The sequence below is a fragment of the Notechis scutatus genome, chromosome 2, assembly GCF_049901735.1.
Source record: "Notechis scutatus isolate UNSWTSFEM ecotype Mainland chromosome 2, rNotScu1.2, whole genome shotgun sequence".
Classification (NCBI taxonomy): domain Eukaryota; kingdom Metazoa; phylum Chordata; class Lepidosauria; order Squamata; family Elapidae; genus Notechis; species Notechis scutatus.
In genome coordinates this window covers 68,160,394-68,179,442 of record NC_142010.1, presented here as the reverse complement: position 1 = coordinate 68,179,442, position 19,049 = coordinate 68,160,394, and the positions used below count along the sequence as shown (strand labels likewise).

At 40.1% G+C, this 19,049-nt stretch overlaps 1 protein-coding gene across 3 annotated transcripts in view; it reads right to left on the bottom strand.

The window, feature by feature from the left end:
* Nucleotides 1-17,359: 17,359 nt before the first annotated feature.
* The window catches only part of MST1R (macrophage stimulating 1 receptor), a 62,374-nt gene continuing 60,684 nt past the window's right edge, over nt 17,360-19,049 (bottom strand). For 2 of the 3 annotated variants that reach the window (XM_087955007.1, XM_087955005.1), the window contains one exon: nt 18,083-18,379. In XM_087955007.1, coding sequence (XP_087811133.1) covers nt 18,145-18,379 — 235 coding nt within the window. In that variant the 3' untranslated portion in view covers nt 18,083-18,144. Of the gene's footprint in view, nt 17,709-18,082; nt 18,380-19,049 lie in introns of those variants that run through there. The other variant, XM_087955006.1, reaches the window with a different exon arrangement.

Sequence of the window (19,049 nt, the reverse complement as noted above, 5' to 3'; positions counted from 1 at the left end):
AGAACCAAGAGAGCCGAGTACGGGAGAGGGAAAAATTGATGGCATGAATAAAATGGGACCTTTTATTCTAGTGGTGTCAGGTATGGGGAGATATAATGGTGGGAGGCAAGGCAGGCTGTTCACGAAGAACATGACCCTGATGTCTTGTACTGGACACATGTTCCAGCCCTTTGAGCTCAACCTCTTTATCTGGTCAGTGGATCAGCAGTGGCTCAGGTCTCAGGCAATTGCTTTTAAACGGCATGACAGTCTTGGGGGTGGCTCCTTTTTTAATGGAACATCATTTCCCCCAAGGCATGACTGGCCCATACCTAGTTGATTTTCTGAAAAGTCCCCGAAGGCCTGATTTTTGACAGCGGGCCCGGCACCATGAATGGAGATGGAACTGATCAAGCGGTTGATTTGATTGCTGCTGACATGAGAGGGAGAGGTGGGGTTTTATGGGGTTTTATGTTATGTATTTCTAACATAAGATACCAGAATATAAACTGACAGCAAACAGCACTCCTTACTAGCACTGATGATGTTACCTAGCTAGGGTAATGAAACTTCTGCCAGAAAACAAACAAGTTCAGGGAGCACCAAGGACCCCTCTTGTATTTCTAATGTTGTAAGTTGGCCAGGGTCATCTATATGTTGAGTTGGGCAGCCATATAAATTTGGCTAATAAATAAATAAATAAATAAAATCACAAGAACTGATGAAATACCAATAGAATTATTTAACATCTTCCAAGATATGCATGTGGTTTGTAAGCAGGTATGAAAAACACTATAGTCACCAAGGGAATGGAAAACATGAATTTCTTTTTTAATATCAGGAAAGGATAATGTTAAAGTACTGTCTACCACCTGGAGTTTTTCTCACCTGCTACTGAGATTATACTCAAGAGTTTGCAATCCAAAATTCAACAGTACATTGAATGAGAACTGCGAGATGTACCAACTGGATTTGGAAGGGTGAGGGGAGGTAACTGAGATCACATAGCTACATTCAATAGAGAATGGGGAAGGAAAAGGAGTTTCAGATAAATGCCTATTCTTGCTTTATTGATTATAAAATAAAACTGTTTAGGTTACAACCAATTGTGGATAGACCTTAAAAAGAGGAATACCAGGCTTCCTCTTCTGTCTATTGTAGATGTTATATGGTGATCAAGAAGCAACAATTTGAACATAATATGGGGCCACTAAATAGAATAGAATAGAATAGAATAGAATAGAAGTAGAGTAGAGTAGAATAGAATAGGATAGGATTTAGATAGGATGGATAGATAGAATAGAATAGAATAGGATAGAATAGAATAGAGAACAGAATAGAATAGAATTCTTTATTGGCCAAGTGTGATTGGACACACAAAGAATTTGTCTTGTCAAATACTCTCAGTATACATAAAAGAAAAGATACATTCGTCAAGAGTCAAGAAGCATAAAGTATGACACTTAATAATAGACATAGGGTACTATAAGCAATCAAATCATACTAGGAAACAGTCAATATAAATCATAAGGATACAAGCAACAAAGTTACAGTCATTCCATCACAAATGGGAGGGGATGGGTGATAAGGAGTGATGAGAAGATTAACAGTAATAATAGTGCAGACTTTGTAAATAGTTGAACAGTGTTGAGGGAATTATCTGTTTAGCAGAGTGATGGTTTTGGGGGGAGAAATTGTCCTTGTGTCTAGTTGTTCTGTTGTGCAATACTCTATAGTGTTGTTTTGAGGGAAGGAGTTGAAACAGTTTATGTCCGGGATGTGAGGGGTCTGTAAATATTTTCACAGCCCTTTTTTTGACTCATGCAGTATACAGGTCCTCAATGGAAGGCAGGTTGGTAGCAATTGTTTTTTCTGCTGTCCTAATTATGAGTGTGTTGAGTGTGTGTGTTGAGTGTGTTCAGTTCCAGATTGTTCCGGTTACACCACGAAGCAAGTTGTACTGTCAATAGACAATTTGGAAAAAGAATGTGCCTAAGGGGTGTAACAATATTGTGTTACCAGTGGAATTTGCACTGGTGTGAGCAACACCTGCAAAATGGCATATGCACCATTTTGATACAAGCCCTGCCCTTTTCTGTGTGTGTGTGTAAAAGGCATGTGCATGTGTGTGTACAGAAAGGGAAGGGCTTGCACACTCATTGGAATCTTGGGGATATCTTTCTCCCCCTCTGCCTGCCCCAAATGACTAAGACTGCCATTTATTGAATTATAGGTAGTCCTCGACTTACAACAGTTCATTTAGTGACCATTCAAAGTTACAAGGGCACTGAAAATTGTGACTTCAGACTAGTTACGACCTTTACAGCATCCCCATGACCATGTGATCAAAATTCTGATACTTGGCAACTGGTTAACATTTATGACCATTGCTGTGTCCCAAAGTCATGTGATCTCCTTTTGCAACCTTCTGACAAGGATAGTCAATGGGGAAGTCAGACTCACTTAACTACCAGGTTACTAATGTATCAACTGTAGTGATTCATTTAACAACTGTGGCAAGAAAGATCGTAAAATGGGGCAAAACTCATTTAACAAATGTTCCACTTAACAACTGAAATTTTGGGCTCAGTTGTAGTCGTAAGTCGAGGACTACCTGTACATGCAGAATATAGCAGGATCAATACTAACATAGAAGAAATAAAAATAATAATTGCTAAGTTAAATATCTGCAAACTCGGGTATTTTGGTGATATCGCTGTGATGGCAGGAAGCAAGGATGACAAAAACCATTTCCATATGTATGGGCTGGAGGAAAAAAAAACACCACAATATGTATTTATACTAGAGAAAGGGAGACAGGGGAACTATGGAATCACTGAACTAATTATTCAAGCATTATTTATTTATTTATTTATTTATTTGATTTGTCAATCGCTTACAAGATAACAGGTATAAATATAAACATGAGTAAGAATACAGGAAATAGGTACGAATAAATGGGGACAATAGGACAGGGAAGGGAGGCACAATGGTGCACCTATGCATTCCCCTTACAGACCTCTTAGGAATGGGGTGAGGTCAATAGTGAATAGTTTGAGGTTAAAGGAGTGGGAGTTAGAGGATGTAACAACAGAGTCAGGTAGTGCATTCCAGGCATTAACCACTCTGTTGCTGAAGTCATACTTTCTGCAATCGAGTTTGAAGCGGTTTACATTGAGCTTGTATCTGTTGTGTGCTTTTGTATTGTTGTGGTTGAAGCTGAAGTAGTCATTCACTGGTAGGACATTGTAGCAGATAATTTTGTGTACTACGCTTAAGTCCAACCGTAGGCGGCGTAGTTCAAGATTGTCCAAGCCCAAAATTTCAAGTCTGATGATATAGGGCAGGGGTCTTCAACCTTTTGGACCTCAGGGACCACCAAACTCATTATTTTAAATCCCATGGACCAGAGACCCTGGGGAAATCCCCCAAAAAGTATACAGGAAAATTCCCCACTCCATTTTCCTATCGATCAATCATTCTTTATTTGAGATCACAGGATACTGTCTCCAGCTCCATTCTCAGGGGGGGAGGGAGGGAGGGAGGGGGAGAGAAGGAGAGAGAGAGAAGGAGAGACTTTTGGCTTCATGCAAGGAAAGCAGCAGAAGCAGCAGAAGTCTTTCTTTCTCTCCCCCAAACTCTGCCAGAAACGAGTCTTTGTGAGACTTGTTGCACCAGCGCAGCCTCTTGGAGCAGAAGGCCTTGCAGGGTCCCAAAGACTCATTTCTGGTGGAGTTTGGAGGAAAGAAAGAAAGACTTCTGCTGTTTTCCTTGCGTGCAGCCAAAAGCAGAAGAAAAAAGAAGTGGAAAGAAGAAGCCCAGTGGCCAGGCGAGGCACATGGGGTGAGTGGGGCAAGTTCCACCCCTCTGCCCTTTCCCCCCTCCCCTCACTACCTTGTGTTGTTCGCAATGCAAGTGATCCAAGCCCTGTGTTTCCACCAGCCATGTGGGCAGCACAGCCTTGTGTTCCCGCGCAGCTTGGATTAATTGCTTTGGGGGGTGCTTTGGGGTGACATTTCTCTGAGGACCACCAAAATTTCCTCACGGACCACCAGTGGTCCCCGGCCCACTGGTTGATGACCACTGATATAGGGTATTCTGTTGCGAGCAGAGGAGTGTAGTACTCTTCTCGTGAAATACTTCTGAATTCGCTCAATTGTATTAATGTCTGATATATAGTGCGGATTCCAAACAGATGAGCTGTAAGTATTGGTCTAGCAAAGGTTTTGTATATGAAGTCTTGTTTAAGATGTTGCAAAGGAAAATAGAGCCATAGAGGGAGAAGTGCCAAGTGAATAGAGGGGTTTCAGGAAAGGCAGAGGGACATGAGATTATGCAGCTGGCATAAATTAGATAATGGCAAGAGTACAAAAAGAAGCTTTACTTTTATTTCACTGATTACAAAAAAGACCTTTGACTACAAGATTATGCCAGAATGTGGAACATTTAGACTAACATGAGTATCAGAACATCTGATCAAAGAAGCACGATATTTTTGCAAAGAACAAGAAGCTATTGTAAAAACTGAATTTGTAGAAATTGAATGATTCTGAATATAAAAGGAAATGACACATAAGCTATGTATTCTTCCCATCAGGTCTCTTTAGCATCTATAGGAAATAGTGCATCAATGGCACCTCTGAGAAAGATAAATGAAAATCGGAGATTGAAGAACTAACAGTTAGAAATAGGTACATGGTACCACTTTCTTAGCTGAAAGGAAACCCATTGTGAAAAGAAAGAGAACATATAAAGCGTTCATGTTAAATATTAAGGAGACAATGGGACTGTAATCTCAACCAACATACTTGTAAATTCACAATTAATTGTGAAGAGGTAAGGGTGATAGATACCTTTCATGGGCTCAGAGGCATCTGCTGGAGAAGAAAGAGGCGATTAAGTTCTAGGAAAGCTTTATGAGATTATGAAGAATAAGAACATTCCAGTGATAATAAACATGGGAGTGATATCTTATTTACTTTTCTTTATAAAATGTATATGCCACTTCAGGCAAATATTCTAAGCATCTTGCAATTTAGTGCAATAAAACAAACAACCTTAGCAAAATAACAACCAGTAATTATTAAGCCAGCAGGCCAAGAGTCAGTATCCAAGGCAACCACAACAAATACTCTCATAAAATACACTCACGCTAACACCCAGTGGTTCACTGGAAGTGTAGCATTTTAAAGGCCCTTCTGAATTTCAACAAGGAAGAGCAATGCAAGGAAGGCAGAGTATTTTAGAGGGTTGCCATCATAATAGTCATTTCTGTCTCTCTTTTTTCATACCCTGAATGGGGATTCATAGCATACCCTCTCTGGTTGTCCATACCCAGGTGGGAAGATGCTACATGGAGCAGATAGTTTTGAATACCCAAGACCAAAGCCTTATAGGACTTCAGGGAGAATAACCAGCAAAACCAGAAACAAAGTGGTAGCCAGTGCAATTCTATATTGATTTCTCACCTGTTAGGAAATGACCAGCTGCATTTTGCACCAGGCATTTTAGTTCTTCGAGAGCAGCCCTACACAGTAGGATTTAGAATAGTCCTAGCCTGAGACAGCTAATGGGTTACTAGCAAGTCCCATTCCAAGGCTGCAGCTGATGGACCAGCTGAACTTGGGCAAAAGCATTTTTGGCTGCAGTTTCCATCTGTTCCTTTAAAAAAAGCTGCCAGTCCAGGAGAAGACTGAAGACTCATTCTTCTGGAGGAGTACAACACAACTGCATTCCTTCTTCGAATGAGAATTCTTCGGGAATCTTAGTGTCCCAATTCAATCTCTCAGTCAAAACATCTCTATCTTTAGCTTGGCTTGGGGTAGAGCTATATAACTGAGAGCCATCAGCATATTTTTATACTCCATGCTAAGGGATTACCTTTCCCAGCTATTTCATGTAGTTGTTACGCCATGTGAATGAAAAAAAAAAAGGCTGACCCCTAAGACAGGAGTGGCCAAGGGCTTGACTTTTCACCCTATCTTCATCAATTATAGCCTGCCAGTTAAAAAGAAAACTAAAGAACAATGCCTCTGACTCCAACTCTTGCAGGCAATTCAGGAAGCTATTGTTGTTAAAAGTATTGGAGATTTATCCAAATCCTGCCACATACGTACAGGTAGTCCTCAACTTACAACTATTTGTTTAGTGTCTGTTTGAAGTTACAATGACTTATGATCATTTTTCACATACATGACCATTGCAGAATCCCCATGGTCACATGATCAAAATTCGGATGTTTGGTAACTGATTCATATTGACGAGAGTTGCACTGCCTGGGCCATGTGATCACCATTTGTGATCTTCTGATGAGGAAAGTCAATGGGGATGCCAGATCCACTTAACCGTGCTACTAACTTAACAACTGCATATTGATAGTAAACTGATAGTGAATGACTAGCTATACAAATTATATCAATAGGAGACAGGGCTTTTGACAGATTGCTACCACAGGATGAGCTTAATCTCCCAAGAATTGGTTAAAATACATTTAACTGAAGTATGAACTTGATTGGGAAGGTTTAAGCTAAATACTTGAGAGGCAAAGCCTGAAGTAGATTCCTCAAATAAAAACTTGTGTATTATAAAAGGAAGTGGGAGAATGGAATCATTGAATAATTTAACAGAGTCTATTAAACTATTCAGTGAACACTGACATTAACAGTGGTTCTTAATGTTTGCAGCCCTCATTGTCTGTAGACTAATGCTCAGAATAAGGTCAAGAAACCAAAATGAGTTTATGATTTAATATGTATAACAGAAAGCTGGATGACCTTCCTGATTGGAATATTCAGAAGGAACAAAATGATAGGAAAAGAAGAGAACATGGTATGTACAAATACTTACACTTGCTTTGATATCCAAAGTGAATAAGTATCCCTATGCTGTATATAGCATCTAATTAAAATAACGGAAGAATAAAAACAATATTATTAGCGACCTCTATTATCATTCACCAACCAGCCAAGGAGATGTGGATGAAGCTGTTCAAAAGCAAATTGTACATCTTTTAAATAGTACTGATGAGAGGTTTTAATTACCTCCAATGTCTACTAAGAGATAAATTGTGTCAAACAGGATTCTTCCAAGAAATTTCTGACTTCTTTTGCTGACAACTTTCCCCTTCAAAGGGTAGAATAAGATACAATAGGTTCAGCTATCCATGGCTCAAGATTAATCAATAAAGAAAACCTAGATAAGGAACTGAAAGTAGCAGGAACAGAGGAAGAAAGTGATCATGTAATGATGGGAGGTCTTGATAGATAGATAGATAGATAGATAGATAGATAGATAGATAGATAGATAGATAGATAGATGATAGAATACTTTATTCGCCAAGTGTGATTGTACACACGAGGAATTTGTCTTGGTGTAAATACTCTCAGTATACATAAAAGAAAAGATACATTTGTCAAGAGTCGAGAATCATAAGGTACAACACTTAATGATAGTCATAGGGTACAATAAGCAATCAAATCATACTAGGAAACAGTCAATATAAATAGTAAGGACACAAGCGACAGTTACAGTCATATAGTCACAAGTGGGAGGGGATGGGTGATAAAGAGTGATGAGAAGATTAACAGTAATAGTAATGCAGACTTTGTAAATAGTTGAACAGTGTTGAGAGAATTATTTGTTTAGCAGAGTGATGGCTTTCGGGAAAAAACTGTCCTTGTGTCTAGTTGTTCTGGTGTGCAGAGCTCTATAGCATTGTTTTGAGGGAAGGAGTTGAAACAGTTTATGTCCGGAATGTGAGGGGTCTGTAAATATTTTCACGGCCCTCTTTTTGACACATGCAGTATACAGGTCCTCTGTGGAAGGCAGGTTGGTAGGGTAGTAATTGTTTTTTCTGCAGTCCTAATTATCCCTTGAAGTTTGTGTCTGTCCTGTTGGGTTGCAGAACCAAACCAGACAGTTATAGAAGTGCAAATGATAGACTCAATAATTCCTCTGTAGAACTGTATCAGCAGCTCCTTGGGCAGTTTGAGCTTTCTAAGTTGGTGCAGAAAGAACATTCTTTGTTGTGCTTTTTAAAGGAAGCTAACAGTGAGCATAATCAAACATATAATGGACTTCAAAAAAGTTGAATTTATTTAACTCGGGATAGTTTAATAAATTAATAATAATGAATAAGATTCCACCAGGGGTGGGTTTCTACCGGTTCTGTCCACTTCTGTAGAACCGGTAGCTCTGAAGAGCAGCAGTCATAGAACTCAAGATTACCTAATTTAGGCAGTTTTTTCCCCATCAAGAGTTTATGAAAAGCAGAGGACAAGGTTAAGGGTTGAGATGATGATAAGATAATGTAGTTCTTATTTTAAACGCTTAACTATCTAAATATAGTTATCTGAAGTGCATCCTAGCATACTGGAAGAACTGATGGTTGGGCCAAACCTTAAACATTTGAAAAATCTGGACAAAGGGTGGAGTTCCAGAGAATCGGGGAGAGCAAATTTATTTACTTTCCAGGAGAAAAGAGAAAATCTAGAGAACTACCAAGCCTGGTAACAATATCTGAGATTTTTTTAGAGTACACTATAAAAATGTCAAGCCATAGCACCTTAAAAATAACCCTTCAATTCCTGGAATTACAACATGTATTTTCAAACCTTGCCATCATAACCTTATCACAATTTTTGACTGGATAATTTTCTGAGTGAATGTTGAAGGTACTAGAAGACATTCTTGCTTTTAGTAAAGCATTTCCAAAGTGTTCCACAACATTCTGATTAACAATCCAGTTTCATGAAGCCAGGTGGCAAGATAATTAAGTGGGTTCACAACTGTATTCATAGAATGTTCATCAAACTGGAGTGAAATATCAAGTTGGAATGCCACAAAATGCAATCCTGAGTCCTGTATAATTTAACATTTAAAAAAATAATTTGGATAAAGAGGTAGAAAAAGTAACAAAGGAAAAACTGTTCTGTAATGCTTCAAAGTCCAGAGTATGGTATATGAATGCCCAATTAAAGGGGTTAACAGGAGGAAATACTGTAATCTGATAAATGGCAAATAGTATTTTTTTTTAAAAAAGTTCAAAATATTAATGAGAAAAACCAGCTTCACTTATAACAGTTCGTATCTATTCAGTGGAGAAAGCAGTGAACATTTGACATTTGTTTGAAAAGACTTTATCTACTGCTTGGGACAAAGTTATTGTCCGAAATTCAAACACATTTTGGATCCAACATATTTTGTCCATTAAAGCCCCTAAACTCAGTTCCATTAAACTGAGGCGCTTAACCGTAATTAATTCAAGTTACAGGAAGGCAGATTTTGCTTGAATGTTAGAAAAAGCTTCCTAACAGTAAAAACAGTTATCAGTGAAACCAATTACTTAGAAATTGTTAGCTGGTCTCTTTTTCACTAGGTGCATTCAAGTGGAAATTAGACAGCTATTTATAGGGATACTTTAAATTATTCCACTGACCAGCAGATTGAACTCAAGGGCCTAAATGGCCCCTTTTAATTCTATCGTTTTATGTTATAGTGGGACAGTTGTAAGTGGAACAATTGATAGCCTTTGGGATTTACAGGCTGTCCTTGACTTGACGAGGCTGTCACTGGCACTTGACAGGGAACATACTGTACAATCCCCTCCCAAAGTCCCAACCATTGCAGTGTCCCTGCGATCACATGCAAAATTTCATGTACTTGGCAGTGTGCCCTTATGACTGGTTGCAGAAGCATTGCAAATCTCCCACTAGGACTCATCTAGCTAGGACTCATCTAGCTAGATTCACTGGCCTGTGGAAACCTGCCAAGGGCTGAGAGGTCTCAACTGGTAGGCCCAGGGTGAGGACTTCTCCCATCCCAGCACTCCCCTGGAAGGCTTGGGCCTTTATCCCACCCAACCTGTCATGCCCTGTCGGAATCTGATTCGGAGGGGGAGGCCGAACAGCTGACAGGGAGTGTGAGTGTGGCTCTGTTGGCTATGGAAGAAACTGGGGAAGGGCACAGTCTGGCTGGGCAGAGCAGGGGAGAGGTAGAGCAAGGCAGAGGGAATTCGGAGGAAGATCCAGGCGCACTCCTTCTTCATCCAAGGGCACGCAGGGAGGAACAGAGAAGGGAGCAATGTGAGTTGTGTGGCTTATAGGGGAGGAAAGGGCCCTGATTCCCTTCATTAGCTGCAGCTGGGAACACAGTGTTTAAAAAGGGAGATTGCACACAGCAACCTGTTGGAAGCAAATCATGAGTTATCTGTTATTGAGGCTTATCTGGGTTCCTGGCGTCTTCCCAACTGTGTGTGTTTTGTTGGCCTTTCAAGTCTGCAATTCCTTATCCTGCCCTGTCAAGTTAATTGCTGCAGCGTGGTTTGTGTGGATTTTTATTTACAGTTTGTATGTACTTTATTTTCGGACTGAATTTCCTCCACTTAAAGACTGTTCTTTTTTCACCAGCCGAAGGTAACCTGGACATTGGGGGCAAAGTTGGAGGTATTAAAAGGACTCTTCTTACTTATGTGACTGTGTTGGCTTTATGCCACGCCCCGGGTCATTATAGAACATGTGAATCCGCTTACTTTCCCTTTCTGTGCAGTTGCTGACAAGCACGGCCAGTTGATGTGAAGTGTAGCTACTCCAGAAAGCTAGCCAATGCAATGTTTCCACTATGGAAAGAGCCTCAGAACATCAAGGGGGGTGATGTTCATCTTGCAATGTTTTAAGGCTCTTTCTATCTTCAGAAATATTTCAAGCCAAGCCTTCCAGCAGGGGTGAGTAGAGAGGAAGACCTGCATGCCAATGGGTGCTGGTTCTCCTCAGCCCTCCCTCACTCCACGAAGCATTCCTGAATGGTCACTTAATGACCCAAATGGGGTAGCTAGGATTGCAGGCATTGGATGAGACAGTCATGTGGGTATCTCACTTAATGACTGCCATGACTTCTGACCCAAAATGTGGGCTGAACTGTGGGCGTAAAATGCGGAATAACTATAGTATGCTTATAGAGCACTGTAAGAGATTAGGATTTAGAATCTGTATAAACTCTGCACAGTTCTTGGTTTTAAGTCTTTCCTGAAATGTATACAATAGGTTTTTATTAAATAGATTTAAATTTACAGAAGCAATTTCAGTATATGTAACTTGATGGTTAAAACTAACATTAACATTTAAATGAATATTATATCTATATTAATTTATATTTTTAAAATAATTCTAGCACTACTTTCTATTAGACAACCTGTAATCCATTGGGTCGTTATTTCAGAGATATTTCCTTACCTACACAGAGAAACAGAATGACCACGGATGGGCAAAAAAGCACTGAAAGAGGGAACAACTTCCAACTTTCTGCCAGCTTCCCCACTGAATTATTATTTTTTTGAAAAGTGGCAGGCAACATCAGAAATCTTCCTTCCTTCCTTCCTCCATGTGCGAGCACATCAGTGCGAGCACATGGAGGGCTGTGCGGCCCCCTAAAGAAATGCCATCCCACACCATTACTGACCCACTGCCAAACCGGTCATGCTGGAGGATGTTGCAGGCAGCAGAACGTTCTCCACGGTATCTCCAGATCCTGTCACGTCTGTCACATGTGCTCAATGTGAACCTGCTTTCATCTGTGAAGAGCACAGGGAGTCAGTGGTGAATTTGCCAATCTTGGTGTTCTCTGGCAAATGCCAAACGTCCTGCATGGTGTTGGGCTGTAAGCACAACCCCCACCTGTGGACGTCGGGCCCTCATACCACCTTCATGGAGTCTGTTTCTGAACGTTTGAGCAGCCACATGCACATTTGTGGCCCGCTGGAGGTCATTTTGCAGGGCTCTGGCAGTGCTCCTCCTGTCCCTCCTTGCACAAAGGCGGAGGTAACGGTCCTGATGCTGGGTTGTTGCCCTCCTACAGCCTCCTCCACATCTCCTGATGTACTGGCCTGTCTCCTGGTAGCACCTCCATGCTCTGGACACTACGCTGGCAAGACACAGCAAACCTTCTTGCCACAGCTCGCACTGATGTGCCATCCTGGATGAGCTGCACTACCTGAGCCACTTGTGTGGGTTGTAGACTCCGTCTCATGCTACCACTAGAGTGACAGCATTCAAAAGTGACCAAACCATCAGCCAGAAAGCCTAGGAACTGAGAAGTGGTCTGTGGTCACCACCTGCAGAACCACTCCTTTATTGGGGATGTCTTGCTAACTGCCTATGCTTTCCACCTGTTGTCTGTTCCATTTGCACAACAGCATGTGAAATTGATTGTCTTATGGTATTCAGCTTTGTTCGGGTATTTTCCCACGTCATTATAGTTGTGCTTTTAAAGTTGTAGCAACGTTTCGGCAGAATCTCATCTGCCATCATCAGGCTTCTGTATTGTGTTCGTCTGAAGCCTGATGATGGCAGATGTGTGTGTGTGTGTGTATGTATATGTATATGTATTTATTTTTTTAAAACAAGTTTTATTAATTTTCAAAACACACAAGTCATCATTATCCATTACATATTTAAACCTTTTTCCATTATAAACTTAACAAGTCAGATACACTATAATTCTGTTTTAAACCATTTCCATATAAACATACAAAAACCTCTTATCCGATTTCTCTTTATTTCTCTTTACTCTTATTCAATTTTATTATTATTATTTCATCTATTTCTTTCTGACTTAGTTACCATTATTCTCATTCTATATTTCTACAAGGTTTTATTAATTCTCCCCAGAAAAAAAAACATATACCCACAACACACAAAACATAAAAAAAAAAAATCTTTTTGGAAAGTAACTTGGACCCAGGTATCTCTCTCTTCATGGACTTCAACTGTATTCATGCTCATCTTACATATCATTACTTATTTTAGTTACCATTCTAAGTCTTCTATATTAACTTCTCCACATATTTCACTCTTCTTAATTCTATCTTAATTAATCATCTTAATTTGAGTCATTATATTTGTATCTTTTGTCCATTCTTTATTGTACCTTTGTCTCATTCCTTATAAAAAAAAAAGAAATTTCTCCTGAAATCACTAATCAGAGTATGATGCCTTTCTATCTCCCCACTAAATTAATCAAGTTAATCTTTAAAATAACACCCAATACCCAATCCGATTTTGCTTGGTACATTCTATCTGAATAATACATCCAAAATAATTAAATACATAGTTAAACAATAAATCTAAATATTAAAAACAAATACTATAATAAAAATTTTATAATAACATCAATACCATAATCTTATTAAGCTCTTTAATTAATACTCAATACTAAACCTCCCCTCATATTATTAAATTTTAAAACCAATCATTATTAAACATTTCAACATTTTAATCTCTTATCAACTCTTAAGCCATTTAAGTTTTCTATTTCTAATACACAATACTACAATATCATCTTATGTACCTTGCAAAATCTCTTTGAAGAAATTATATTTTATCCTTTATCCCTAAAAAGATTCCTTTTTCCCATTTAATTTCAAAACTTTGTAGCTTTTCTCCACCTTTTCTCTTTCTTTCTTCTCCCAACAAACCTTTCTACCCCCTTCTTCTAGCCTCTGCCTTACTGGCTTCCCTTCTCTGTTGTATTCCTTTTCCCTTTTGTTTACTATCATTATATTGATTTTGCATCTTATTTTTCCCTTTCTTCAATGTTTTTAAATCTTAAGTCCTTTATTTCTCTTCCTTCCCCTCTTCCTTCTTTCTTGGTCAAGTTCTGAGATTTATTAAAGATGGCTGCCTCTCCTTCTTCTTCTGCTGTCTTCATCTGTTGTAATGTTTGTTGATAGTTAATAAGCGCCATTTCTAAAAAAGGAAGGCTTCTTTCAAACCAGCTTTACCATTTTTTTTGCTTGTTCATAATCTTTTCTCAGTTCCTCAATAGAAAGAGCCATTATAAATCTTTTCTTTTCTTTTCCCCTTCTTTCTTCTTACAGCAACCAAAATATTCCAAAGGAAAGATAAAACAGTCCCAAAGTTATCAATCAGTCCAAACCAAGGCAGAGTTCTCACTTTCACCTCCTAGGGTAGTGTCAATCAGAAAAAAGAAAGTCCAAATCTGTTTCTTAAAATCTTATTGAAATATATTTTAGTCTTTCAATCCTTAAAGCATCTCCTCCAACAAAGTCTTAGCATACAGATATTTTTTTTAATCCTCTCTCTTCCCACTCATCGCTTAAAGCCAGTTTTCACCTAAAAAAATAGGTTTCTTAATATTCACTTTTTTATTCCATAGGAAAAGAGGGTAAGCTTTCCTTTCAGCACCATCAAACTGCCGCTTTTTTCCTCTTTTAGAAGGTATCATTCAGAAAGTCATACTTTTCAGGAATTTTGTTAAATATGTCTTAGAGTCCTAGGAACCAAGAAAAACTTTCTCCTTCCAAACACTTTCTCCACTTCCTCCTGCGCATTCTTACCCGGCTGCCAGCTTCTTTGTGGCGGCCATTACGGGCGCCGCTGCACGTCCTGGGAAAGGGGTTCCGCTGGCCGGGAGGGGTCTGCAACACTCCCAACCCCTCTCCGGATCCCCTACCTTCAGCTGCCCCTGCAGGCAGCTAGCTCCGTATCCGTCCCGATCGGGCCCAACGCTAGCGCGGCAGGATCGCACAGCTTCGCGAATCCTACCGCCAGGCCGACAAACTGGAAGTTCCACCATGTATATGTATATGTATGTGTATGTGTGTATGTATATGTATATATATGTATATGTATATATATATATATATATATATATATATATATATATATATATATATATATATATATATATATATAATCAGCAATTACATTCAGAGTTCAAGACCTGAGCTATATGAGCTCTGTAATCTGTATAATAAATCATTCTCCAAGTAAATGAATATGATGCAGAGAACCATTGTTTTGGGACTTTTTCTCTCTAGTCTCCCCAGGTGCTCCTTTGAATGTCTTTCTTACTTCATCTAAAATATGTATAAATATTACTTAGTTCAGCACTACAGCCAAGGAGCTCATTTATGTTTCAAAAGCAAAAGCAAACAAATATTGTGCCAAAATACATGTGAGCACTTGCAGCACATTTGGGAATGCCCAGGTGAACATTAAATTGGCCTATGAATAAATAAAGCAGTTAATTTGGCTCCAACTAAAACCAATTTGATTTGACCACATTAATAGACTGATGATAACAGCCTCCCTTTTCAAATCATGCACCATCTGCTCCAAAGTTTTTTTTTTTTAAAAAAAGGTCTAGGACAGTGGTGGGATTCCAATTTTTTTACTACCGGTTCTGTGGGCGTGGCTTGGTGGGCATGGCAGGGGGAGGATACTGTAGAATCTCCAGTCAGAGGTGGTCTTTGCTGGTTCTCTGAACTACTCAAAATGTCCGCTACCGGTTCTCCAGAACAGGTCAGAACCTGCTGAACACCTCTGGTCTAGGATGTATCCCTCTATATGAATAGAGGCTGAGATCACTGGGGACAATCCCTTGATTGCCATGGAGGTTATGAAAATCTGACCCCCCCCTTCATCCTTATATCCATGGAAATGGAAGAATCGCAGCACTAAAACCCACAGAGATTTCAATACCAGCCCTGAATGCAGTCCAGAAATTTAGAAAAGGACATTGCTGGGCGTGGGGGGAGTGTAGATAGACACCCATATTTGCTTTCTTTCTGCAATCCAGTCTTACCTCTAAGCCACAACCAACCCTAGAATAATCATCATTTAATTGTCCCAAATGATCACAACACCACCAGCATCCTGCCTTGTTGAACTGTTAAAGGACTTGCAACTTATGTTCCACTCATTGACACACCAGATTTTAGCAGCACATGTTCAATACAAGTCTGCACATTCTTCCAGTTGGATGAGTCAGCTTCTCGTACAGATTTATCAACAGCAACCCAAGTTCAAGGTGCCCACGGATCTATTTACCTGGGCCCAAGGATGAGGCCACGGACTTTCTCTTCTAACTACCCCCTCATGGCCCCCATGACTACAAGCCATTCAACATGTATGCCCTGACTTTGCCATCCTCAATTGGGTTACCTCAAACCCACCCAGCCCTTTCCAGCGTTTTATCATTCAGCATCATCAACACCCCATGTACATCACCACGTCTGGAGACTATAGCCTGCAAGAACAGACCTTCAGTCCTTACCAGCAATGCTCTTCCCATCCACCAACATGCTACTACTTTCCGGGGAGAAGCCACCACTTCTGAGGGAGTTGCCTTCTCTATGACACCTCCACTACTCTTCCAACACTTTGTGGGAACAAATCTGTCAGTGTTTCAGATCGACTTCTCCTCCAGTGACATCAGGCAGCTCGTTCCTGCCAGTTTTCTCCTCTTTTTAAAATTTCCCTCTCCATCCATTTGCTTACAGCCACCATTCCTAACCTCCCTTCTGTCAACTGATAAAATATTTATATGGTCTTTTTAGAGTTGCCAACAGAAAGGGAGGGGGGAGCAGCGGGAAGCTTGCATCCCATAAATGTTTTCAAAGATAGTTTCTAGGTGACCCGAAGTTTCTACTGAGCAAAATTCTAACTGGAGAGTATGATTGATGACTCTTGGCTATGGATGTGTCCCATTGGAGAATATGAATTATGATACACCCAGGGTCATGGGTGACAATGAATGATGTGTCTCAGAGTTGGCTACACCCAGGCAGTGCTGGCATGTTTACTCCTAATAAATCTTCTTTAAGTTCTGGAAGTTAGGCTTAAGACTCATGATTTAAATGGGGGTAACTGTTGGAGCCCTGACACCTTCCCTGTCTAATCCAATCTCGCTTTCACCTCATATTTTTCTTTTTTTTCATTAGAAGAAAACCTGCTCCTCCAAGGGGAAGGAAATTTGGGTGGAGGGAGAACTCCTTTCACACCTGTGACTGCCTCACATTCACTTTAACTACCTTTCCTGTCTAGTAGTTATTCCCCCTTTCCCTCCTTCCAATTCATAGTTATAGTCCTGATTTTTTCTTACTTTTTGACAGCACTGTCATCTAACAGATAATCCTTCTGCCACCATCTTCCAACTCCATGTTTTTTTCAAGGTTACCACAGACTTGAAAGGTTTGCTCTTCTTCAAGGCTCCTCCATCATTTTTGACAGTTAACAAAAGATTTATGAACAGTGCCGAATAACATGCCACATCTAAACCGTATTATGCCCTAACTCAAGGTGTAAGACCAGGCTTTGAAAGGAAGTTGACATGATGTTCCTGGAAGAATTCTTCAGTGTTATAAAATTGGAGCAATTGGGTTTGTCATAATAGTAAAGTCATTTAGCAGCATACTATAGCTTGCTTGCTTTCAAGTTAATGCAATGTGTGAACCTACCCATTAGGTTGTGCTGTATGTAAAGGAGGCGATTGTGACTTATTTAACAAATAATGACTAAAATATTCTCAATATCATATGATAATGACTCTAAAGAGATTGTTGCATAAAACAGCCTGATAGGAATTCATAACAGTAAATTTATTTTTCTCTATATACAGATGCAGCCACAGGCTGGCACATTAAATTAATTCACAGTAAAAACATATTCCCACATTCAGATCACCAGGTATTCTGAAAGCCTCTCTTTCCTAAAGCTGTAGGGAACCTGCCCTACCTTTTTACCGAGGAGATGCATTTGTTTCCACGTTTTCTGAGCGCAGGATTCAGGTCACAGAAATCCTCAGATTTACAGCTTTCATGAACTCGCAAAATGTATCCAGAAGTTCTAAAGCCTGAACAGTCCCAGCCTATGAAGTGTCCTGCTTTAACCAGCAACATGCATCCTGGCCTGTGTGAGGTATCACTTAACACAGTGATCCCCAACCTTTTTTATGCCGCGGCCCGGTACCGGCATCAGCTGGGCGCCGCCATCTTTTTGATGAAAAAGTGCTTCCGGTGACCTCACCAGAAGCACTTTTTCATCAAAGATGAGCGCGCTAGCGCTTCTGGTGAGCTTTTCCGGTAGAAATGGCTTTCTACCTGGAAAAGCTCACCGAAGCGCTGGCGCCACCATCTTTTTGATGAAAAAGTGCTTCCGGTGAGCTTTCTACCCGGAAAAGCTCACCGGAAGCGCTAGCGCCGCTATCTTTTTTGATGAAAAGCGCTTCCGGTGAGCTTTTCCGGTAGAAAGCTCACCGGAAGCACTTTTTCATCAAAAAAAGATGGCGGCGCCCAGCAAGCCGCGGCCCGGTAGGAGTTGTTCCACGGACCGGTACCGGTCCGCGGACCGGTGGTTGGGGACCCCTGACTTAATACACAGAGGCATCCTCTTCCTCACTCAATCCGCTAGAATCAAATGCTTCTTCCTGACTGATGAAAGGGGGAAAGGGATGGCCCTGATCAAGGTTGACGTAAGTGACGTTGAGGTTAATGTAATGGTCTCCCTTTAGACAGGCTACAATATGCTCCACTTCTTCGATGAGGCTGGAAAAAGTTGGCCGCTCCTCAGGACTTGGTGTCCAGCAGTTAAGCATTATGGTATACCTGTCCAAAATAAATGAGTGAATTAGAGCTATGAAAACACCAACATTTGGCCTTTGTATCCCAGGTTATTGTAGTTGTGTACACCAGGGTCTATGTCATTGACATTCTCACAGTAATTAAAGGCAGAGGCTCCCTTCAGTTCTGTACTCTAGTCTTATCTCTTGACTTTTCATTGCTACAGGATTCTAGTCGGAGGCTTTATATAACGCTGTTCTAACTCAGCAGGTAAATATGCGACAAATAGCGTAATGATGCTATGCTGGATTAGGAGCCAAATGGGAATTGTTAGCACTGGAAAAGGTAGAAAACAGACCCAACAGATTGAAATGAGGAGTGCAAAAGGAGAAGGATATGCTAAGATCCAGGTAATCATGAGGATTCCATGGAATATTGCAGCTTCTCTTAAATTAGGCCTTTAAGATATGACCAAATTGAAAAGATACAGCATAGGTATTTCAGTGGGTTAATAGTTTGAGGGAAGCTGCAGTAAGAACACAAGTTTCAACAGAACTAAGAAAGAAAAACTAATTAACTTTCCCATTGTGCTTTCTTTTCTTTTTAAATTAACGAATTGCGGTACTTAATTGAAATTTACAAATTAGTTTTATCAATTAGAGTTCAGGAATCAGAAGACCTTTTCTGGTACTTCCCATACAGCTTCATATCTCTT